The sequence below is a fragment of the Saccopteryx bilineata genome, chromosome 1, assembly GCF_036850765.1.
Source record: "Saccopteryx bilineata isolate mSacBil1 chromosome 1, mSacBil1_pri_phased_curated, whole genome shotgun sequence".
Taxonomy (NCBI): domain Eukaryota; kingdom Metazoa; phylum Chordata; class Mammalia; order Chiroptera; family Emballonuridae; genus Saccopteryx; species Saccopteryx bilineata.
The window spans coordinates 299963193-299988842 of NC_089490.1; the positions used below are offsets into that span (position 1 = coordinate 299963193).

Below are 25650 nucleotides of genomic sequence, written 5' to 3' on the forward strand. Positions count from 1 at the left end.
CCTCTCCCTAAACCCAACTCAACATTGGGCAGAGTACAGAGATTCTAGAAAGTGGGTGTGTGGTCCACAAGTGAAGGGAAAAAGTAATGAGGCTTGCCCTAGTGACCTTGTCTTAATTATATCTGTAAAGAACCTATTCCTGCTTAACCAGGTGATGGCACAGTGGATAGAGCATTGACCTGGGACACTGAAGATTCAGGTTTGAAACCCCAACAGCACCGGTTTGAGTGCAGGCTCATCCAGTATGAGTGCGGGCTCAACAGCTTGAGTGTGGGGTCTCTGGCTTGAGTATGGGATCATAGATGTGACCCCATGGTCGCTGGCTTGAGCCCAAAGGTTGCTGGCTTGAGCCCAAGGTCACTGGCTTGAGCAAGGAGTCATTGGCTCAGCTAAAGCACCCCCCCATCATGGCATGTGGCATGTATGAGGGAAAGCAATGAATGGACAACCAAGGTGCCGACACGAGTTGATGCTTCTCATCTCTCTTCCTCCTGTCTGTCTGTCTCTCTTTCTCTCTCTCCTTCACTTAAAACAAACAAACAAAAAAACCCTATTCCTAAATAAAATTGTATTGTGTGGTCCTGGGGGTTAGGACTTGAACACATTAATATTGGGAGGATAGAGTCAACCCATAACTGGGTCACTGAGGGTGAATTTGGTGAGTACCTTTATATAAAATTAGCTTTCATTAAAAAAATTATTTAGAGAAAGAACTGCAAATTCAAAGACAGTTTACTAAAGCAAATAGGTAAAATAATTTCTCAGAAATTCCTTCTATTTCTTACTTTTTTGTGTGTTAGAGACAGAGAGATAGTGAGAGGGACAGATAGGAACAGACAGGCAGGAAGGGAGAGAGATGAGAAACATCAATTCTTTGTTGTGGTACCTTAGTTGTTCATTGATTGCTTTCTCATATGTGCCTTGACGGGGGGGGGGGGGGTTTACAGAAGAGCAAGTGACCCCTTGTTCAAGCCAGTGACCTTGGGCTCAAGCCAGCGACCTTGGGCTCAAGCCAGTGACTATGGGTTATGTGTATGATCCCATGCTCAAGCCAGCAACCCCGTGTTCAAGCTGGTGAGCCTGCAAGATTTTGAACCTGGGTCCTTTGCATCTCAGTCCAATGCTCTATCTGCTGTGCCATTGCCTGGTCAGGCCTATTTCTTACTTTTTATTTAATTTTGGTTCTTTAAACTTTTTTGGTTCTTTAAACTTTTTTTGTGTAACCACTGCCTGAGTATCTCTGATTTAATCAATACCTGGGAAATATCATTTATAAGTGACCTTGGTTAAGTAATTCATTTATCTTATAAATTTAAAAACCATCCAAACCTGTAAGAATTTTTGATGTGTTTATTTGAGCCAAACTGTCAACAGTGCCGGGAAAGAAAGTCTCAACAGAATGAGAAGGTGTTTCAGAAAATGGCGGTTTCACTATTTATTATTATTTTTTCTTTTTTTTCACTATTTTATAAATTAGAATCAAAGGGGAAGACATAAGGGGGTTGCATTAAATTGATGGGTGATAGATAAGGGAAGGGAGAGAAAGCAAAGCAGGGAAATCTCAGCTATTGTATAAAAAGTAAAAATGTATATATTGAAACTTCTTTTACAGGGGTAGGAATAAAATAAATTTACAGTTAGTAATTAACATGATAACAATAACAAGGAAGGGGTTTGTTGGTTTCTGCTCTGGAGGGATGCCTGCTATGAGGGAGACAGGAAAAGATCATCCTTACATTTCAAAGTTATGCTATTATAGATGCAAAAGACAAAAGACAGGCTAGATTAAGGTAAGCAATGACCTTTGTTAGAGAAAAATGCCTCCCTAAGACATGACTACCCACCATGCACTGCTTTTAGTTAGAAAGCTTTCATTTCAGACCATCCTGTGTGGTTACTTTAGGTCTGAGTTCACAAGGCCACCCAGCAGGCTTTTCTTGTGTTTATTAGGTTCAGCTTCTGGTCCTTTTTCATTCACAATCTGGGGCTTTGCTTTCTTTTCTGTATAGTGAGAGGACTGTACAGACCATATAGTCTTTATATACTGTAGGGCCAGTGGCTGCCCCCATCATGGCCATGCAGGTTCTCATTGGATTTGGGCAGATGGTAAAGAAACAGTGTAGCCAAAAAATGGTGGGCCATTCCTTTATTAAAGTCTTGCACTGGCTGATGGGTAAACAGGCAGGGAAAACACTTTCCTTTCATTCAGGGCTCCCAAAGCCCTGACTCATACTCCAGTTCCACAACCAGGAGAATCTTCTCCAGTTCCTCCCAGAATCAAAGGCCCCACCATTCTCAGTAGAGCTTGCAAAGTCCCTTAGCTCTGGTTCCCCATCTGCACACCTTCTCCCTCTCTGCAAAAACTGGCTTCTCCTTCAGCACTCTGCATTCTCTCTGCTCTCCCTGCAAAACTGGCTGGGGCTACAAAACCCCCTCCTCCAGCAAACATTAGCAAAACAATAGCCCCTCCCAAGCAGAAATGCAATCTGCAATTTGCAATCAACTGCCCTGCTCTGAGGGCAAGCACACACGTGGCTTCCCAGCGCCATTTTTTCCGTTTCTTCTTCTTTTTTTTCTTTTTTGTTTTAAACCACTAGTTTTCTCTGTTCTATAACATTCTGAAAGTGTAATAGGCTACCCCAGGGGTCGGGAACCTTTTTGGCTGAGAGAGCCATGAACGTCACATATTTTAAAATGTAATTCCATGAGAGCCATACAACGACCCATGTACATTATGCATTATCCAATAAAAATTTGGTGTTGTCCAGGAGGACAGCTGTGATTGCCTCCAGCCACCTGCAATGATGAATATGAGCAGTAGGAAATAAATGGATTGTAATACATGAGAATGTTTTATTATATTTTTAACGTTATTTTTTTTTTTTTATTAAAGATTTGTCTGAGGGCCAGATGCAGCCATCAAAAGAGCCACATCTGGCTTGTGAGCCATAGGTTCCCGACCCCTGGGATACCCTGAAATAATATGGTAAATATTTTCTCTTCATGAATTCTTGTATTCTGACAGGATTCCCCCCCACCCAGAAACTCAGTGAAGATGAAATTCAGAAGCATAGCCTGACCAGGAGGTGGTGCAGTGGATAGAGCATTGGACTGGGATGCAGAGAACCAAGGTTCGAGACCCTGAGGTCGCCAGCTTGAGCACGGGCTCATCTAGTTTGAGCAAGGCTTACCAGCTTGAGCCCAAGGTTGCCAAGTGCCATTTTTTAACAATAAAAGTGAGCAAACTAAAAAAATATAAATTTTACAAACTCTTTGCCCAACATATACTGATAGATACGTGAATTCCAAACTGCCCTCTTGATGTTCCGCTTATCTGTCAGACCTTACCCTTACTGGACTATCGCCCCTGAGACAAAGGAATTCCAAAAAGCTGAGAAGCCGCCCCAAGGAGGGGCTCCGGACATACCAGGACTTTTGATTCAACACCCATATGCTCGAAGCCCCCCAAGGAGGAGCATTCCGGACATACCAGGACTTTTGCCTCAGTATCCCCTCAGGCTCTCCCAAACACTATATAACTCGCCCCTAGTCTGTAACCTGTGCTCTTCTCTCCCAGGAGAAGTGCCCGGCAGGGTTCCTTTCTTCCTTTCAATAAAGCCTGTTACTCTGGTCTTTCGGACTCCCATGGATTCCAACATTTGGTGCTGAAACCGGGGACAGGGTACTAACTGCCTGAATGATCCCTCTTTGCTTTCAAACTTACAACCAGGGAAGCAATGGGCAGCGGCAGCTTGTCCCGGGCTTACTCCCCGATTCTGTTTGGACGTGTAATTGTGGGTTGATTGGCCGGCAGTCTAACCCTGTCCTGAACCCCTGCTGGACCAGAAGGTAAGGAGTTTCTCCCTTCCCCTTCCCCGGTTGGCCTCTAAATTTTTCTCTAAAAATACCCCTTTCTGGTCGGACGGTTTTCTCTGATACGCCTCACGTTTTGAGGGGTTTGACTCAGTCTCAGTAGACTGCATGGAAGACTAGGCACCTAGCCAAACCTCTCCACTCTCTCGGACTTCTCGTCCTCGGAGCTCCCTGACAGGTGGTGACGACCTCTATCAGGGAGGACTCCCCCACACGGAGATTCTCTCCTCTTGAGACAGTGACAAAAGGCGGGGACGCCCCCTCTTGCTCACCTGTCTCTACTATGGGCTCTTCAGAGTCTAAGCCTTCCGACCAGACCCCTCTAGGATGTCTCATAAAAATCCTCGCCAAATTCGGTCTCTCAGACCTCAAACCAAAGAAATTAATCTTCTGTAACACGGCATGGCCTCAGTACAGACTAGACAATGACTCCCATTGGCCTGAAAACAGGGCATTCGATTATAATATCCTAAGAGATCTTGACAATTTCTGCCACCAGACGGGGAGGGCATCAGAAATTCCTTACGTGCAGGCTTTCTTCTCCTTTCTCTGCTGTCCTTAATTTCTGTACTTTCTGTTATACACGCAGGCCGGTTTTTGCCAAAGAAACCTCACCCTAAAACCTCTGCTCCTAATCTTTCCTTCTCCGCGGACTCCCAACTCTCTCCTTCTCCTGCCTGACCCCCAGGGTACCCCTCTCTCGGGACCCCTCTCTAGTCTCTCAGCAAATCTTTTTGCTGGAGTCTCTTCCCTCCAGAAAGCCTCTTTCCTTCACTAAACCCTGTTTTCTCATTCATCAGTCTCTCTTTCTCCTCCCCTGCTGGCCAGGGGCCTCTCCCTTCTCCACTGTGTTCTTCGTCCTCTCCCCCCTCCAAAGAAGCAAGCTGTGGCTCTGGCTGCAGTGCCTGTCTCATCTCTGACCTCTCTTCCCTCCTTACAAACTGCAGTTCTGTCTGTCTCCTCTCCGACCCCTCCTCCTTCCTTACAAACTGTGATTGTGCCTCTTTCCTCCTTGCCCTCTCCTCTCTCCTCAGAGCTCTAAATCCTTTTGACTCCTCTGACCATGTGGCGCCACACCAATACTTTAACCTCCTCTCCTCCTGCAGATTCTGACTTTCCTTCTTTCCATCCAGCTGCTCACACTGTCCATCCGTCTGCTTTCTCTCTTCCTCCCCTCTTTGCTGGCAACTCCCTGCCATCTTGAAAAATGTAAAAAACAGAATTGTATATTAAGCTATGTGAGTAAGTAATCTGTCTTGTGTCGTTGTTTGTCAGAAAATATTTCTAGTGAATTGAAACAAGTAAAGCACGCTCATTTAAATTCCTTAATTCATAACTTTTATGTAAAATCTTTGTTTAATGTGTAACTGTGTCTGTTTCTAAGGCCTTAAACCAGTAATTACCCACCTCATAAACCAGGTTTACTCATCCCCATGGACTCTCCCTGCAATACCCCCATCTTTCCTGTTCGAAAACCTTCAGGAGCTTATCACCTCGTACAAGCCTTATACCTAATCAATGAGGCAGTAATTCACCTCCATCCAGTAGTCCCTAATCTCTACAAGTTACTGTCACACATTTTCTCAAACACCACTCAATTCTGGGTTCTAGACCTCAAGAATGCCTTCTTTACCATTCCTCTCTTACTTTCTGTTTGACTTTACCCAGACACTAATGCAGCCCAGCAACTTACACGAACTATTTTACCCCAAGGGATCAAAAACAGCCCACACCTGTTTCGGCAGGCACTAGCTCAGGATTTAGTAGCAGGCAATCTCAAAACTACTACTCTCTTACAATATGTAGATAACCTACTCCTCTGCAGCCCCTCCCTGCCTGCCTCAAGGAGACACACCTCCACCCTTCTTAACTTCCTCGCTATGAAGTGTTATCCTGTCTTCTCTGCTAAGGCTCATCTTTATTCTCAGTCCCTAGTCTATCTAGGCATTACTTTAACCCCCACCACCTGAAGTCTCACCCTAAATCGAACTCAGACCCTCCACAGTCTCCAACCACCTACCACCACAGATCAAATCTTTTCTTTCCTTGGTCTAATAGGCTTCTTTAAACACTGAATTTCCAATTTTGCTCTTAGTCAAGCCCCTCAGTGAGATCTTCTGAGCATGGCTTTTAAGGTCTATAATGACCAAGGAAGAAACAGAAAATGCAAATAAGGCCCAAAAGAAGTCAGGAAATACCAACTTTTGGCTCCAGCGCCCTAAGGGGTTTCACAGCATTTCATCAAGGCCCTGCTCCAGAGTGGAAAGAAAGGTCATTGAACTGAAGCCTTCCAGGCTTCCCGGCCCCACTGGTGACACACCTGTGCTGTGGAAAGAGGGACACGAGAAGGTAAGCTGCCCCCTTTCTCCATGGAGGGAGGGTTCAGTCTCTTCTAGCCCTGCTCCAGCTACCTGTGACCTGACCTTGCCCAGCGTGCTGGGAATTGCCACTGAAGGCCCAAGGACATCGTTCACGAGCCTAAGGTATTTCTTCCAAGTAGCAGATAAACTGATATCATTTCTTGTAAACACAAGGGCCATCTACTATGCCTTGCCTGAATATTTAAGTTTTATTTATCTCTCCAAGATCTCTACTGTGGGTATTGACAGTCTGATTTTATTGCTTTATTTAATGTTTAGTATCTCCTTTGTTCCTCTTGTCTCAATGCCCCATGCCTATTATAGGCTGGGACCTGCTGGTAATTCCAGCTAGAAGCAGTGGTCACTAGGACTTAAACTCTAACTGCAAAGTGTGGAAATGTAACACCCTTTCCCTAAGTACTTGCAGGTTTTATAGGTCACTCAGCAAACTGTTCAAACACTGTCCAAGAGGTACTTCCAGCATTACATCACCCAAGGACTGACTTTCACATGGACAGGTCCACACACCATGATCCTGACAACTCCCACTGCTGCTAAAACAGAAAAACGGAATGCCTTACTCCAATCACAAACCTGAAGCTGGTTGGTCTACGTATGGAAAATATATGAAAAAACTAAGGACTCTTTTAGTCAGGCTTTGGGAAAAGGGAAACTAGGATAAAAAAAAAAGTCAACTTGATTGTCACTAGAGGTTAAAATTGTTTAAATCAAGAGTTCTGATGAGAAAGGAATTGTATGATTTTGATAATAGAAGATATAAGGTATTGAAATACTTTTGGAAGAAAAAGGAAAAGCAAGTTGTTATGAAGGCCAGTTATTTCTGGATAAGAAAGTGCATGAAAGTTGAAGGTTTATGTAAGTTGTAGAAGGTTTGTGCAGGTTGTAGGAGATTTGTACCGAGAAAAAAGAATTTGTACAGTCAGAAAACTGGTTTTCAAAGAATGTTTAATCAGTCACCCTAGCTAACAATCCTCTACCCTCCCCACTTATTAGGACGACTCTTTCCTCCACACTGACCATCTGGAGCTCAGAAACAGAGAAACAAAACTGACCCCTTGTCCTTCTATTCTCTATTCACCTCTCAGCCTGCCTCACCAAATCAGGCACTTTCTACTCGTGTGGGACCAACACCTATCTGCATCTCCATACTAATTAGACAAAAATCTGGACCCTAATCTATCTCACCCTAAATATCAACCTAATCCCACCCCATGAGCCTCTTCCAGTTCCTAATACACTATCCATCAATGTAAGGACCAAACGAGCTATACAGGTAATTTCTCTTCTTATTGCTTTAGAAATCTCTACAAAAGTAGATCTAGGGGCAGGGGGACTGGCCACTTCCCTGTCTTATTCCTATTTTCTCTCTCTCTGAAGCCCAGCGGATTTGTATACATGGAATCAGTGGTTTTGCACAACCTGGGTATCTTGACAATTGCCTTTCATTGGTCCACTCACTCTCCTATTTATTTTTCTAACTTTTAGACCCTGCCTCTTACGTTTGTTCACTAGTTTATTACAGAACCACATGCAGACCTTCGCCAATCAGAAAACTGGAAAAATCTACCTAACCCTACACACCAACCCTGAAACTTGCCTTCATGAAACAGAAGAATCTGAAACCCTATATCAGCACACCTCCTAAGTCCTATCTTTCAACTCTTACAGGTCCCCTAACCCTAAAGCTCTCCCATATTCCTGAAGAACTAGGAGAATAAATAGCAACACCTCTTATCGCTTCTCAGTCTTTTTCCCTTCACATAGTAAAAGGACAGGATCACTGGGTCTTCTTGGAGCCTACAAACGGACATGAAACATTTCTTTTAACTCAAGCTAACTGCTCTCTCCAGGTCTGCCAGGAAAAAATATCTCTAACTTTACCATGGAAGAACTTTCACACACACACCCCTATACAACCCTCCTTATCTCTGCATTGCTAATCTCCAAATACCTGCCTCTTTCTTTATTAAGTTCCTACAGGCCGGGATGAGAGAAATCTCTAGGATTACCTACAATCAAATGCTCCTACACTCCTATTCCCCAGTACCCCAAGGAGAACTTCATGAGGGAAATATCAAATAGGTAGGGATAACAGCAGGAAGAAGCCGCCCCTCAGCCCGAGAAGTTCCCTCCTGAATGTTCTCCAAACTCCCCCTTCCTTTTCAACCACACATATGCAGTCCTTCTAAAAACTTACACCAACAAGTTTCCTGTCTCTTAAAATCTCCACATGTCCTCTCATTTGAGAGGAACTAGACCAGCATGTCTCGTGAGGCTCATCCAGGAGACCATGCATCACCATGTCACTCTGTCCACTCGGCACTCGCAGCAAGCAACTAATAATTATTAACCCGCAAATTTTTTTTTTACTTCCTCACTCAGGTTTTCAGAGACATCACCTGGTTCAGACCTTACAGCATGGAAATTGATGACCTCCTTAACTGGATAAGGGACTTGGCTTGGCAAGATTCCCTTCTTGAGTTCTCTCCAGAAGAAGAAATAATTTTCCAATTGTTTCTCCTCTTTCTCCTCATCACCCCTCACCATATATTATAAAATTAATAACTACCTTTCTTTTATATGTAACCACAGAGTCGAGAAATGATAGATACGTGAATTCCAAACTGCCCTCTTGATGTTCCGCTTATCTGTCAGACCTTACCCTTACTGGACTATCGCCCCTGAGACAAAGGAATTCCAAAAAGCTGAGAAGCCGCCCCAAGGAGGGGCTCCGGACATACCAGGACTTTTGATTCAACACCCACATGCTCGAAGCCCCCCAAGGAGGAGCATTCCGGACATACCAGGACTTTTGCCTCAGTATCCCCTCAGGCTCTCCCAAACACTATATAACTCGCCCCTAGTCTGTAACCTGTGCTCTTCTCTCCCAGGAGAAGTGCCCGGCAGGGTTCCTTTCTTCCTTTCAATAAAGCCTGTTACTCTGTTCTTTTGGACTTCCATGGATTCCAACATATACATATGCTGGGGTCCAGCCCCGGGGGGGATCCAGGGGTCCCACAGGAGGAGACGGCATCGGGGAAATCGAGTGAGAGAGCCAAATTCTTTTCTTTCTCTTTATTCTCTAGTTAGCATTTACTGCCAGGCATCTCTACCAAATGCTGGTCTAGCTTTCTTTTTATGCACACACACTAAGTTACAATCACATGGTATTTTGTTTCACTATGGTTACATGTTTCCAGATAACAGTTAATTCATATCTATAAACTATAAATCAGGTGGTAAGTTATTCAAAGTACAGTTATACAATAGCAATAACAATATTGGCACAAACTTCTAAAAGATTAGTACTAATTAATAACTACTGTTGTTGTGAGTCAAGGGCGCAGAGAGAGATTAGCAGACGAAATCATTAAGGACTAGCAAAGGACCACCACTTGCTTAGGCAAATGGCCTTGAGTTCATGCAGTGTCCTAATTTTTCTCACAAGACTTCAAAAGGCTTGCTTATTAAGAAATTGTCATAACATCAAGAGTAACTTTTGCTTAAAGATATATAGAGTGCACTTGCAAGATAGCTTAGTAGCAACATAATATCAGAAGGCATTAATTGCTATTGCTTCTATGGATTCTTCCATATTCCTCTTTATTATCTGAACGAAAAACCTTGGGAAAGTATATAAATCTCATGAGAATGTCTCACTGAGAAAGCCCAGTAACTGCCTTTAGTCATAAAACAAGTCTCTTAGCAAAAACATTCTTTTCTTGCTGACTGCATTCCCATCCCAGGCCATGCAACAGGCCATTCTATTACTCCTTTCCTAAGATTCTATTGTCTAGTCAAATTTTATTTATTTACTATATTCACACACTAGTAAATTCTAACTATATTCTTCTTAGAGTGTTCCACTATTTGCAGATCAAATAAGCAAGAAGAAAGGAAAGTTTCTCTACTCTATCACATGAAAAGGCTAGGGAGGAAAAATGATGAATTAAGTGAAGGCCGAAAGGTGCTTTGCGCACAGCCACTGCCTTCTACCCATTCACAAGTCACAATCTATTCTTTCTAACATAATTAAGAAGAAATTCTCCTACAAACTTAACCCTTTACGAGGGATATCATAGCCAGCCTCTTATGTTTATGAGCCCAGTTCAAGGGGCTTACAGGCTTTTCTGTGGAACTTACACCTTCTGTCTCATTTCCAAAGAAATTACTACAAATCTACAGGGAAAGCACAGTACTATTATCCCTGTGCCACAAATAATAGCACACACCCAGAAAAAGGGGGGATATAAGGCCAGATTAATTCAAAAGATTAAAGGGGGAAGTATCGTTGTGCCTTTCCTTTGCGGTGACTTTGTCAACCCGCAGCTGTTGGTCTTTACTGCGGTGACTCTATCTTCTTTTGCTGTGACTTTGTCAACCAGCAGTTGTGGATCTTCTCCTGCTGTGACCTAGTTAGCCAGCATTAGTGGATCGGCTCCCGACATACATATATAAAAATCTCTTAAGTTTACATAATTCTTTGAAATTCTTTATTTACAGCACAAAGGCAAGATGAGAAACATTTTTGAAAATGTGTGAAGAATGTTTGCTACATAGCATACTAATAATTCAGTACAGAACAAACAATATATAGCTGGACACCTGAGACATTTGAGAGAAATGACCATTGGGGCTTTTTCCTTCGCCACAGCCATGATTTGATCTATCTTTCCCAGTGCCTGGAACAGTGCCAGCCTCATAGCAAATAATAAATATTTAATGGAAACAAGAGTTTACATCAGGGGTCCCCCAACTACGGCCTGTGGGCCGCATGCAGCCCCCTGAGGCCATTTATCCGGCCCCTGCCACACTTCCGGAAGGGGCACCTCTTTCATTGGTGGTCAGTGAGAGGATGCAGAGTGCAGCATCACTCACGTACAGTACTACTTCCGGTGACGCAGGATGCACATGTCATGGCTCCGGAAGTGCATCATATCACTTGTTACGGCTAGCAGTGACAAATATGGAACCGGACATTGATCATCTCATTAGCCAAAAGCAGGCCCATAGTTCCCATTGAAATACTGGTCAGTTTGTTGATTTAAATTTACTTGTTCTTTATTTTAAATATTGTCTTTGTTCCCGTTTTGTTTTTTTCCCTTTAAAATAAGATATGTGTAGTGTGTATAGGGATTTGTTCATAGTTTTGTTTATAGTCCAGCCCTCCAATGGTCTGAGGGACAGTGAACTGGCCCCCTGTGTAAAAAGTTTGGGGACCCCTGGTTTACATGGTGCTGGGAACTGTCAGTTGTTTGCATATTGCTTAGGAGTAGATAGGAGGAAACAAGATCCTTTCACTACACAGGTTTCTACCTGTGACATAGATGGGAGCATGTCTCCACACTGCCAACCTAGAGTGATGAGAAGTTTTGCGCATGCGTGTGCATGAGGGGAGTTTGAGAATTTTCCATAGTAAAAAGGTGACCAACTTTTGTATAATGAAAAGGAGGACAAAAATAAATTTAAGAAAACAATATCGGGGTATTTCTTCCAAGAAGCAGGTAAACTGATCTCATTTGCATAAGGGCCACTTAACTATGTCTTGCCTGAATAGTCAGGTTTTTTCTTCTTCCCTTGAAAATCTCTGTTGTGGGTGTTGATAGTCCTATTTTCTGCTACTTTGTTTAATATATAGTGTTTCCTTTATTCCTCCTACCTCAATGCCCCACTCATATTTCAGTCTGGGACCTACTCCTAATTTAGAGCTCTCCTTCCCCCTTTTGCCAACTTCTATTATGAATTTACCTTTGCCACCCAGCTTAGTGTAGCCCAAGGTTCTCTTTACCAAGCCACAGTCGCAGAGCTCCAGGGAAAGGCAACCTGGTTTCATCTCTCCAGGCAGCGGAGAACAGAAGCTCCATATCCACACATGCTACATATGGTATTTCCAGTCTACTTGAATCATTACTAGCTAGAAGCAGTGGTCATTGGGACTTGGATGTGAGCTGCAAAGTATAGAATTGTGACAACAATTCCAGTGCCATGCGGACTTTTCCTGGATGTGGACTTTTCCTGGACTCCTGCTCCTTGTGATAGCTCCTAACAGACTGAACTGGGGTTGGGTTGCATTTTTCATGGATTTGGCATGGTGTTGGGGCCAACTTGGACGTGGTGAACATGTTAAGGACACTACTCTTTTATGGATTCTTGCTGTATTGGCCAAGAGTTTGCTTAAAGGCTTTAATCACTGTAAAAAAAAAATAGAGGACTAGATAGAGAATATGTGGCACATGTACACCATGGTATACTATTCAAATAAGAATGTCATAAGAAATGATGACATCGGATCACTTACAATAAAATGGTGGAATCTTGATAACATTATATGGAGTGAAATAAGTAAATCAGAAGAAAACAAGAACTGCAGGATTCCATACATTGGTGGGACATAAAAACGAGACTAAGAGACATGGACAAGAGTGTGGTGGTTACGGGGGGCGGGGGAAGGGAAGGAGGGAAAGGGGGAGAGAGAGGGGGAGGGGCACAAAGAAAACTAGATAGAAGGTGACGGAGGACAATCTGACTTTGGGTGATGGGTATGCAACAGAATTGAATGACAAGATAACCTGGACATGTTTTCTTTGAATATATGTACACTGATTTATTGATGTCACCCCATTAAAATAAAAATTTATTTATAAAAAAGAGAGAAAATATCGTAAATAAAAGAAACATTTTATTCATTGCAATAATACACTATGATATGATAAATGCATAATAAAAACATTTGTAATATTTTACATTGTAATTATGCTTACATGCCTATTAATTTTTAATAATTGTAATAAAAAAGTACTTATTTAGATAATATTATCTAAAAGAGTACTTTTCCATTGAATGAATATTTTTTGTCAGTGTATCATCTTGTAAAATATATTGGAAATATCTGAACAAGAAATAGTCTTCACATTGAATTTTACATGAATTGTACTTACCTGTTTATAATTGAATATTCACTGAAAAATAATTGTGAGTCTACAATGTCGTATGTGCCATGTTGTGTTTCAGTACAAAGTACAGAAAGCCATATGCGTGCTCAGTATATTGTGCACTCTCTCAAGGTCTCCCGTGTGGAGCGCATGCGTCTCATAATTGCATCTTGCCGCACTGTACTGATCCTTGATGAATCGTCATGCCAGATACAAATACGTCACATCATATGCAATGGATAGACTCTGCATCGATCGAATACAGACATTTACAGCTTAGTCTTCCAATATCAAAAAGGAGGACATGTAGGACACTTTTGGAGGAAGGATGAAACTTACAAAAGAAGGACAGTCCTCCCTAAAGTAGGACGACTGATCACTGTCCCAGTAGAGCCCAAGCTCTACGCCGATCAGGTGTCCCTGATTCAGCTTCCCCATGCAGTGGGACACTCCTGCTGCTTATAAGCAGGGCTGGCAGCCTCTTCAAGACTACTCTTGAGGCAGCTATGAGGATGCTATTGATTAGTGCCAACACTAACTGCCACCGGAGGGAAAACACGAGACTGACACACAAAGTTAATTACAAGAACCACATAGGCAGTTTATTACTCACGAATCCTTTTGGCATGCCTGGTTACAGCTTACAGGGGCCCCGTCGGCGTGCTCCTCTCAGCTGTCCTTGGTCAAAGCGGCATGGAGACAGTCCACGTTCACGTTGGAGTCTGGGTGCCTACTGCAGCGGGGAGGGGGGCCCTTGGCTTTAGTACCTTTCCTGGTCAACATCTTCTAACACAGTGGTAGTCAACCTGGTTCCTACCACCCACTAGTGGACGTTCCAGCTTTCATGGTGGGCGGTAGCAGAGCAACCAAAGTATAAGTAAAAAGATAGATTTAACTATAGTAAGTTGTTTTATAAAGATTTATTGTGCCAAACTTAGTGAAAATCCGACATAAAGTGCTTGGTAAGTAATTATTATTATATGCTTTAACTTGCTATAACTCTGCTTTATAAATTTTATAAAGTAAAGTTACTTCCCTACTTTATAAATCACCATTACTGTGGAACCAGTGGGCAGTTAGAAAATTTTACTACTAACAAAGATACAAAAGTGGGCGGTAGGTATAAAAAGGTTGACTACCCTGTTTTAACAGGTGTCAAATCACCTTTTTGGGAGTTCCTCCCAGGGAGTCCTTTTTATGTTAATTTACTGAAATGTTACATCAAGTCACTATTAAGATGTTCCTAGGGAAGTTTCTTGTTTATGTTAATTTACAGAGTTATGACATCAAGCCACTTCTTAACTATGTATAACTTCACACACACACACACACACACACACACACACACTCTGGGCCCTGCTTGAAAGTCAGCCTGTTTATCACATTTGCACACACTATATTAATTCCTATCCAAATGGCATAACTTTAATTTCCTTAATTAATTTTAATATTATATCTTAATTATTTTTATATATCTTCCATATTTTTAAATATTTCTATATATTTAATTACTATAGCATTATATTACTACAAAAGTCACCTTAGTAGTAAGCATCTTTAGGAACAACCTAGTGTCATCTCTGAGAGCCACATGGTCCTTCGCTGCCCTGCATTTCTGCTCCTTTTATGATAAGGAGACAAGCCCTGGGATTTATCTGAGTAACCAGCTACAGCAGGCTTCTAGTGCAACCCAGGGGCAGCACCCAGAAAGTCCTGCAGGACCCAACGCCTGCCCAGACCCACGCTACGCTTGTCACGTGCCCTTAGGCTAACCCAGTTCATTTGACCCCTGCTGACTGCCTCCAGCTCACTGAAATCTCGCGGGCACCAGAGCCTGTCAGGGACAGCTGTTCCGACCTCCGGCCGGATGGGGCGCCAGGCCGCAGGGAGGGGCGCGGGGACTTCTGGTGTCGCGGCGTTGGGATTTCCGGGGCGCGGGGCGCACTGCGCAGCCGCCCGTAGAGGCCCCGCCCCTACCGGGCTGGCGTAGGCAGAGTGCAGAGATCACAGTCCAGCGCTGTGGTCTGCACGGCGATGAACTCTGCGGGCTTTGGCCGTGGGCGCTGGGCGCGAGTGTCCCGTCTTGTCTCTTTCAGCGCGAGCCATCGGCTCCACAGGTAGGTATGTGGTATGAGCAGCGCCGCCGGCGGGGGCGGGACCCGGGGCGGAAGGCAGGTGTGCGCGCCGCGGGTGGGCGGGGCACCCGGGGTCGATCTCAGGTCTCCTGGAGTCGCGCTGAGGGTCCTCGGGGTCGCGCTGTGGCTGCCTGGTTCCGTTGGCGACTGCGTGACGCGTGACTACTAGGGCTGACTGGGCTGCGGAAAACGTGGTGGTGACCGAGCCGACTGCGGGAGAGGAGCCGGGCGCGGATCCCGGAGGCTCTCCTCGCTGGCGCTGCGACCTGCAGTGACTTCCTGTCCCCCAGGGCCCCTGGTTATCTCAAGGGTTGCTGTCGCATGCGGGGGTTAGACTTCTCAGACTATACGGTGCGGGTACAGGGAAACAGCGAGTTCCGGCTGCCGTGGCCGTTGTGATCACGGCGTGCGGGGCAGTGGTTGCAGGTGTCCGCTTTTCTGGGGCAGCTCCTAGAGCGGGGCGGCCGTGGGGACCTTAAGCAGAGCTCTCGGGCTGCTTGGTGGCGCTAGAGCTTTGTCACCCATTAGCAAGCCCTGCTCTCTGGACATCCACTCCCTGGCTGTGGAATAGGATAATCATTTATACCTAACCAGGTGCGTCCGTGCATTCACTGCACAGGTGTTTCTGGCGTGCTTGTGAGATCCCGTGCTAGAGAGCATGGGCGTCGCGGTGATCCACACGCACCTCTCATTGCCTTATGCGGGGAGCGTACAGTCTGATCAATATTGCGGAAGGTCTAGTGAGATGATTTTGTGCCAAAGCTTCGTGAATGGTAGCACTCTAAATGTAAGAAGTGCATAAGCAGGAGAAGGGAGGGTAGTAGAAAGAGTCTCAGAAAGAAAGGGATTGTATAATAGAAAGCTTGAACCTATAAGGTAGTAAGGACTCATTAAAGATGCAAAGATTGGCCTGACCTGTGGTAGCGCAGTGGATAAAGCGTCGACCTGGAAATGCTGAGGTCGCCGGTTCGAAACCCTAGGCTTGCTTGGTCAAGGCACATATGGGAGTTGATGCTTCCAGCTGCTCCCCCCTTCTCTCTCTCTCTCCCTCTCTCTCCCCCCTCTAAAAATGAATAAATAAAAAATGAAAAAAAAAAAGATGCAAAGATTGGACCGGTATAAGTATAAAAATCCGTTAAGCAAAGTGTTCTCTGCCTGGAACAATAGTTGATTGTTGTAGTGTTAAAGTGCCATCTGATTTGAATGCCCCTTGTGGACTGGTGAAGTTATCAGTAGGCAGTAGTTGAGGCGTAATACAGCAAGAATGTTAAAGAAGAGACTAGTAGGTCATGTCCTTATTTCAGGAGCAAGGAGATTTTTAGCCACTCCCACTCGAGGACAAGCATCCTTTATCATTTAGCTATGCCTAATTACACAGTACAGGGGTCCCCAAACTTTTTACACAGGGGGCCAGTTCACTGTCCCTCAGACCGTTGGAGGGCCGGACTATAAAAAAAACTATGAACAAATCCCTATGCACACTGCACATATTTTATTTTAAAGTAAAAAAACAAAACGGGAACAAATACAATATTTAAAATAAAGAACAAGTAAATCTAAATCAACAAACTGACCAGTATTTCAATGGGAACTATGCTTCTCTTACCACCAATGAAAGAGGTGCCCCTTCCGGAAGTGTGGCAGGGCGGATAAATGGCCTCAGGGGGCCGCAGTTTGGGGACCCCTGACATAGTAGGTAGGCAGTAAATGTTTGTTGAGTTGAAACATGAAAGGGCCTTGAGCAGATCAGGTTTTGCGATTTTGGGGGACCATAGGGGTTGCGTTTGCTTATACTAATTTGTACAGTACAGTGTCTTACTTAGGGCATGCATGGTTCCAAACATAAAACAATAATGAAACCCAGTTGATTTATCATTCTCCATTTGTTGAGCTAAAGTATTATTACATTGTGAAGTTTTTAAAAAGCCAGAACAAATAATAAATGTAGGGAACAGAGAAGGTGTCTGAACTTGTGTCATATTGATTTTCTTCTTTTTTTCTGGTCAGCAAATCTCTGAGTAATGAAGAAAACTTGAAATTGTTCGGGAAATGCAACAATCCAAATGGTCATGGGCACAATTATAAAGGTAAGAGGAAAACTACTGAAATTCTAGCCCTTTTGATAAAAGTGAAAGGATATATTTGTCTTGATGAGAAAAAACCTTATGGGCAGAGCAGTAATGCTTTGAGCCTTGAATGAGAAGTTGAATGGAAGTTCAAAATGAGAACAGCTGTTTCTTTGATTGGATGTATCTTAACTTTTATCTTGCAATTAATTGTCTGCTCTGTTACTGATAGTCCAAAACAAGTAGTGGTTTAAATAATTTTTTTTTCTTTGGCCTTAGTGTACATAATGAGATTCTTTGACACCATGTTTCATTCTGATTAGGCATTGCTGATGCTAATGTTAAAATTAGATTGTGTTTTTTGAAGAAACAATGACTGACAAATGGGGAATATTGGCTAGGAATATGCTGAATGGTATGAAAATAGATTGGGTCTAAAACTTGGCTAGTAGTGTTCCAAGAAAGTAATTAATTTACACAAGAATAAGAGTTGATTCTTTGAGATGTAGCTGATGTCTCAAGAAACTGGTATGTACGCCATTGAGTATCACAGCATGTGGTATAAGACCAGGAAAGGTGTCAGATCAGGATTTCTAGCTTAGTTATTCTCTCTTACTTGATCTGTGATACCTCTCATTCTTAGTTTGTTCATTTGTCATATAATACCCCATGGTGTTTGTTCAGAGCTGAAAAAAATAAAGTTAATTTGTAAAGCATTCTGATTATGAAGATTTTTCAAATGCTTCATACAAGCACTTGTTAATTTACAAAGCATTACTGTAAACTGTAACATTTATCTGAGTAAAGGGATAAGAGATTTAAGTACTCTCCCCCACAAAAAAAGAGTTTTGGGTCTAGTAGTAGTTTTGCTTGTTTAGAAAGGGACTGCCTGGAATTGGAGCAGACCTCTGCCTCTGGGGTTCCTCTGTACATTTTCTATATTTAAGGCAGCTATTGAGCTACCTTGGTCTACCTTGTGTGGGTCCTGATGAGTGCATCAACATCATAAGCAGAAGTTGCACCCTCCTTGGCTTTGTCTAAGCCAGGGGTCGGGAACCTTTTTGGCTGAGAGAGCCATGAACACCACATATTTTAAAATATAGTTCTGTGAGAGCCATACAATATGTTTAACACTAAATACAAGTAAATGTGTGCATTTTATGTAAGACCAACACTTTTAAAGTACAATAAGTCTCTGAATTCTTTTTAATAACGTTGTTATGCTGTTGCTAACCAATGATGAATAAAGTACTTCTTACCATAAATGCGACTTCTGGTGCTGCATGGTTTTCTGATGGCTTTGTAGTCTGGTTGATACGTGGTGAGGTTAAGCTTCATGCAGGTGTTGAGACTTCCATCCGTTAAACGTGATTGTAGGTTGGTCTTAAAGTTCTTTAGATGTGAGAAAGACTGCTCATATGCATACATAGAGCCAAACATTGTCAGTACAGCAATACTCACACACTGCAGTGTGTGGTATGTGATGGGAAGCGCATTCTAAGTTTTGACAATCAGCTGGTCCGAGGGTTGAAGTTTTTTCATTTCTCCCCACTTGTGTTTGTCGCCAACTCTGCTTGCTGTCCTGCAAGTCTTTCTAAATCTTCATTCAGTGACTTGAACTTATTCACCCACATGTCTGAGGCCTTCCGGTCAGCTGCTTGTAGCTCAAAAGCTCTGATGGAAACACCGGGGATGTAACTCAGGTCGGTGCTGTCCACTGCACATTCGTGTGGATAGGTGATGAACTTAAAAAGACAAGTACGCTCACGAAATTCTCCAAAGTGCCCTTTGAATGACTGCAGGAGATTAGATGTGAAGCCTGCTAGCTGCTGGAGATCAAGATGTTGAGCAGAGTCACTTGCTGTGCATGCATCTTTAAACTCTTCCAGTTTTTCAAAGTGTAGTAAACAACCTGTTTCAATGTCGATGATAAAGAGTTCCAGCTTGTTTTCAAATGCAAACACTGCTTGTTGAAGGGATAAGACTGTATTTCCAGCGTCTTGCATTTTCACATTGAGCTGATTCAGATGTTCAATCATGTCCACTAGATAGTAGAACTTCGGGAGCCACTCACTGTTAGCTAACTCAGGATGCTCGACGTTTTTCATTTCAAGAAAAGTCCGGATTTCGCTCAGACAAGCTGCGAAGCAGCTGAGCACCTTCCCTCTTGACAGCCAACGCACATTGCTGTACAGAAGCAGACCGGGATAATTATTCCCAACTTCATCCAGCAGTGTTTTAAACTGGTGATCACTTAAAGCTCGGGCAACAAAGTTGACCACCCGAATGACCAGCGACATCACCTCACCAAGCTGCTTGCCACACATCTGAGCACAAAGCGCCTCTTGATGTAGGATGCAGTGAAAACTTAGGATGGGTCTCTTTTCATGTTCATGAAGAAGTGCTACGAATCCTGTTTTTCCCCACCATGCACAGAGCACCATCAGTACACACTAAAATAAATTTATCAATCAGTAGATTTTTTTCTTTAGCGAACTCAATGAAAGACTTGAATAAATCCTCCCCTCTTGTTGTCTCTTTCATAGGCAAAACAGCAAGACTTTCCTCACGTAGTGTGTCACTGACAGCATACCTTGCAATCATGCTGAACTGGGATAAATGGCTTACGTCTGTTGACTCATCCAAAGCGAGAGAAAAGAATGGTGCTGCATTTATGTCCTTCACTTATGTTGCCTCAGTTTGATTTGCCATCATGATGGTACGATCGTGAACAGTTCTTGCCGACAAAGGCATGTCTTTTATTCGTTTGATTATCTTGTCTTTATCTGAAAAGTCGTCAAAAAGTTCATTGGCAACATCAAGCATGAATGTTTTGGTATACTCCCCATTTGTGAATGGCTTTCTGTTTCTCACAATTGCTAAAGCAGCACCAAAGCTAGCTGAAATCCAGTCACCTTGTTGGATCCAAACACGGAGTTGCTGCTGACTAGCTTGCACTCTGCACAGTAGCTCTTGACATGCTTTCTTCCTGCTGTCCCCCGCTGGATATTTTGATGCAAATGTAGTATGGCGTGTGTTGAAGTGCCGCTTTATATTTCACCGTTTCATCGATGCAATTTTATCATTGCATATTAGACACACTGCAGAACCTGCTCTCTCCACAAAGACGAATTCCTCTGTCCATTCCTGCTGAAAAGTACGATACTCCTCATCCTTTTTTCTTTTAGCAATCTTCTTCGTCAAAAGGGTTTCTGCAATTAGCTAGCTGACTACTTGATTAATAGGAGGGAAGTTTACTTCCTGACCTCACAACGACCTGTGTATGTTACTCATTATCCAATAAAAATTTGGTGTTGTCCCGGAGGACAGCTGTGATTGGCTCTAGCCACCCGCAACCCTGAACATGAGCGGTAGGAAATGAATGGATTGTAATACATGAGAATGTTTTATATTTTTAACGTTATTATTTTTTTATTAAAGATCTGTCGTGAGCCAGATGTAGCCATCAAAAGAGCCACATCTGGCTTGCAAGCCATAGGTTCCCGACCCCTGGTCTAAGCTCATGCTTAGCTAGAGCTCCTGCTAAGCTCCTTTGTGTTGGTTGGCTCTTGCTTTGGTTGATAAAGCGATCTTAACTAAGAAAACAAATGTCGTGGGGGAAATATAGCTTTGCGGGGCAGAGCTCTAATACTTAGTTTATGTTGCTGACTTGTGCTTGTGTGTTGATCTGTTGAAAGTCATGTTGATTTTTGGTGTTTTGTTTTCTTTCCCATAGTTGTGGTGACAGTACGTGGAGAGGTACATGCTGAATATATCTATGTGGTTTGTACAGATTGCTGGGCCCTCTTTTTGCCAACGTGATGGCTGTTGTGTTGGAAAGTTCTGTTCAAGTCAGCATTGCTTCATTGTTGTCCTTTGTGTGTGGTGAGCGGCTGCCATTCCAGGCTTTTCCCCACCACAGCGTCGTCTTTAATGTGCTACATGTGTACAGGGAGGAAAGCAGTGCAGAGGAAAGGGTGCCCGTAGCACTTGGGTTCCCACGCTGAGACTGAGGATTGTGTTGGGGGTGAAGGTACATGTGGGCACAATTTCTGCGTGTTGTACAGCCTTTAATAGTTTGCCAGAGGTTTAAATATGAAGAGCTTATTACAGTAACATTCACCTCTGTTTATTCTTTAGATTGATCCTGTTACAGGAATGGTTATGAATTTGACCGACCTCAAAGGGTATCTGGAGGTAATGGCATATTTGGTGCTTATTATGTGCTGCCCTCTTAAGTATAATCTTTGATGGTTCCCTTTTCACTTTCCCAACTAGGTATCTCCAGAGGTTCCCAGACGGTGAGTGAAATTGGGTGTGGGAGTGGGGGAGTAGTTGGAGGAATTCCTTTATGTTCTGATGGTGTCTGGGTGACGTAATGGAATTAGGTGCAGTGGATTACGGCCATGAGAATCAACATGCGTCGCTGTGTTCCTTGCTGGCCCGGAACTTCTGACGTATAACAACTCCTGTACTTTCTAGATGCAGCTTTCTTCTTGAAGCTTTCTTTTTTCCTCCAAATTTTCCTCGTTCCACTGGTCTTAGATTTTCAGCACTACCCTGTTTTATTCCCTCTAGCTTTACTGTAAAGTCACTGGGGCAGTTCATCATAAGGATAACACAAAAAGAATGTGTTCAATAAAGGACATAGTGATTGTATAATTTTAGATTTCTTGCATTGTAAGAAATCCTAGATGATATCCAAGCCAACTTCTTCATGCCATAGATTGTTTGAGAGATGTTAAGAAGTTAACTGACTTGCCCTAGGTCATGGTTAATCCTTTACAAAGTTGGGGGTAGGCTTCCTTCTGTCCAGCTTAGTTTTTATTGTCCCATCATTTCACCTATTTGTTTAGTTTTTTGCTTCAGGTCTGCTCTTTATTTTTGTCCTAAAATTTAACATTTGTTTAATAAAAATGCTAATATTACTTATCAGTACTTTTTTCATATTACTTATCCATACATTCAAGCTTGCCTGCTTCATGTCGTGCCTCATGTTTGAGCTAAGTACTGGGAAGACAGAGACAGATGAGACATAGCCCTTGCCCACAGAGTACTCCGGCCATTTTTTCTAGGAGGTAGAGAATTAAGTTCTTACTGCTGGAAAAGGTCAAGGGATTGATAAGTACAGACTGAGAGTTACAAAACAGTTGTGGCGATAAAAAGCACAGCATAGGAGATACGGTCGATAGTATTGTAATAACTGTGTGGTGCCAGGTGGGTACTTGACATATCAGGGGGAACACTTCATAAAGTATCTAACCACTATGCTTTACTCCTTAAACTCATACAAAATAAAATTGAATGTGAAGTGTAAGTGAAAATTTTTTTTAAAAAATAAACTAAGAAATTAAGTTCTCGGTTGAATAAATGAATAAGAGAATGAGTGAATGAACAATAGTACTGCACTCAGAATACTTTTGGAAAGCTCTAAATACAGAGTTCCTGCATCTACTGAGGACATTAAATATATATACACAGAATGTTATCCAATGCAAGACAGCAATATGAGAACTATGACATGTCCCAAGCAAGTGATATGATTACACCTTTTTGTTCTACTTTGGAGGATGCCGCACACTCCCATTAGTGAAAGTGGCTCATCATGGCAGACAGAGTCAAGTTAGAGAGAATCCTGTGAGTCTCTGATGCAAAAGTTGAGACTTGAACTGGAATTGAAGATAAAACAAAGATATTTATTTTCTTGATATCCACGTGGATACCATTTGACCTATTTTGAAAGTTGTTCAGTTTAGGACTTGTTTTTATATGATTCGGGTTTTGCTCAAAAAATGATTGCTATTTTTATATTCATGTACCTTTCTTGGAACCATACATACCATGGAAAAATTAGATTGTTTAGAGTATAGCTAAAAATTTACAATAAGGTCATTACAATTCTTGCCATTGACAAGGGAAAACATGTTAATAATATATAAGCATTAGGAAGCAATAGCATTTAGGTCTTATATTTTTTCTTCTAAGAGCCCAAGATCATTCTTAAATTACTCCCTATAGCAGAAATTTAGAACTACTACACAATTTCAGTCTTAGTCTGCTTTATAAAATGTAGTACTGACTGAATCCTTGTCCTAATGACATTGTAGCATTGTCTCCAAGGTGAGACTCTTATGGAAAAGTATTCTGGTAACTTTGGACAGAATGCAAGAAGTGTTCAGCTGAATTCTTAACCACACGGCTCATTATGAGAAAGCGCCAGTGAATTCTCTACTTTTTGGTGTCTTAACCTCTTTGAATTAGGTAAGGGGCTAACCAGTCATTGGCGACACTAATTTATTTCACAGTTTTAAACTTTCTGAAATTGCTTTGTAAGACATGGATAAAGTACTTACGAGTGTTGAGTTAGTGGCTGAATTGTAAGTTTCACAGGCAAAGGTGGAACATTCTGGAATTTGAGTCACACATGGAGTTGATGTGTTCCTTTGTTTGCCTACAGGAGGCAATCATGAAGCCCCTGGATCATAAGAATCTGGATCTGGATGTGCCTTACTTTGCAGATACTGTGAGGTGGGTATGACTTCTCACCTGAAACGGATGGTAGGAAAGAATTGATTTTAACATTTTATCTGATTGCTGTAGATGATATCTAGTTTTAGTTTAATGACACCTTTTAAAAATAGAATTTCAGTTCTTTGTAAATATTTAACATGAAATTTTATTAATTTGTGTTTTGATCTTCTTTTTCTTTTACAGCACGACAGAAAATGTAGCTGTATGTATCTGGGAAAACCTCCAGAAACTTCTTCCTGAGGGAATTCTTTATAAAGTAAAAGTATATGAAACTGACAGCAATATTGTAGTCTATAAAGGAGAATAGTACTTATGGGTTAATGCTGTGGAAAGATTTAATTTCTTTCCATATTTGAAAAATATCTCTGTGGCCTGTTAAGTTGTCACATAATTACTGTACCTCCACACTGTGTGCTGGAGTGCCTGATTTATTAATATCATTGTGAGTAGAACTTGGTTTAAATTTAAATCAATATTAAAACCAGATATGTAATGTATCCTGAGTGTCATTTAGAGACTGTTTTGTATAAATTAAAAATCGCTTCATTTCAGCAGACTCTTTTGGTGTAGAACTGTTTGAAAATGGAAGCAATCTATTTTTGTTATATAATTTTTAGTATTCATTTTTTTTCTGGTATACTATAAATGGCAGAAATGTTTATGGGACAACAGAAGAATCTTAAAACTTAAAATATGGGTAACTGCAAAGTCTGAAAACCTAGGCAGCCTATATTTCTTAATAGATTGAGCTCTTGATTACTTCTAGGGTATGCTGTAGGCACAAGTTTATTCCATGAAAATTAGAAACAAACCATCTGAGGCAGTGCACTGGATGGGAATACAAAGTTGAATGGAAGCGCGACTTTAGTGCGCGCTGTTCAGTGCAGTTTTGCACGGCTTATTATTGAAGTGTGAATTGTCAGCGAAGAGCAGCACATTGAAGATCTCACAGAATATCAGAAAGCTACTTGTTAGTGATTTGTTTATGTTTCCAGACCTTGTGGCCACCTGACTAATTTTAACTCAGAAGACTGAAGAATCACATATATTAAACCCTGTTAAGATAACAACATGAAAAAGATATAGTCCTCTGTAAAGCATCTCCTGTATACAGTTTTTTGTGATTGATTTTGTTTTGTTCTGATCATTAAACTTACCTGCTTAAGTTGAACTATATTCTTGGCTTTTATCTCTGGTATTTTTTCCTCATGACTAAATCCACAAGAATGTATTTGCTTGCTTTGCACAAGAACTGTTCCCTGTGGTGCTCTTATTTGTAGTCTAAACTTCTTAAGTATAGGGTTTTATTTTTCTTTCCACATAGTGACTGGTAGACAGTGAGTTCTCAGAATGTTGCCTCCTGAAAATAGTAAAAGGACCTGCATAGTTATTACTATACTAGAAAGATTTTCAAAGGAGTACACTTTTATTCTAGGGAATTGGTAACTACAGAAATTTTATGATAATTTTAAAATTCTAATTTAAATTTTTTTCCATTGATCTGAGGTGGGGAGGAAGGAGAGAGATAGAGAAGCATCAACTTGTTCCACTTGGTTGGTCCATTTAGTTGTGTACTCATTGATTGCCTCCTGTATGGACTAAACCCGTGACCTCAGCATGCCAGGATGATGCTTTATCCACTGAGCCACCCAGGCAGGGCTTTATGATAAAATTTGACAGTAATACAATGCCTGCTTAGTTAAATCTGAATCTGTTTTAGTTATTAAACAAT

The 25650-nt window shown here is 42.1% G+C and overlaps 1 protein-coding gene across 3 annotated transcripts; it reads left to right on the top strand.

Moving 5' to 3' along the window:
• The first annotated feature begins 15153 nt into the window (after window positions 1-15153).
• On the top strand, window positions 15154-25094 carry PTS (6-pyruvoyltetrahydropterin synthase). Of its 3 annotated transcripts, none has more exons than XM_066244824.1 (6): window positions 15154-15303; window positions 17329-17408; window positions 21124-21170; window positions 21528-21584; window positions 23845-23915; window positions 24102-25094. In XM_066244824.1, the coding sequence occupies exons 1-6, from the start codon at window positions 15221-15223 to the stop codon at window positions 24223-24225; spliced, it is 462 nt and encodes a 153-aa protein (XP_066100921.1). In that variant the 5' UTR covers window positions 15154-15220; the 3' UTR covers window positions 24226-25094. The 3 variants fall into 3 exon arrangements, with proteins under 3 accessions (XP_066100921.1, XP_066100930.1, XP_066100938.1); XM_066244833.1 differs by having other exon boundaries at window positions 21124-21146; XM_066244841.1 differs by lacking the exon at window positions 15154-15303 and adding an exon at window positions 15389-15650.
• Window positions 25095-25650: the final 556 nt, after the last annotated feature.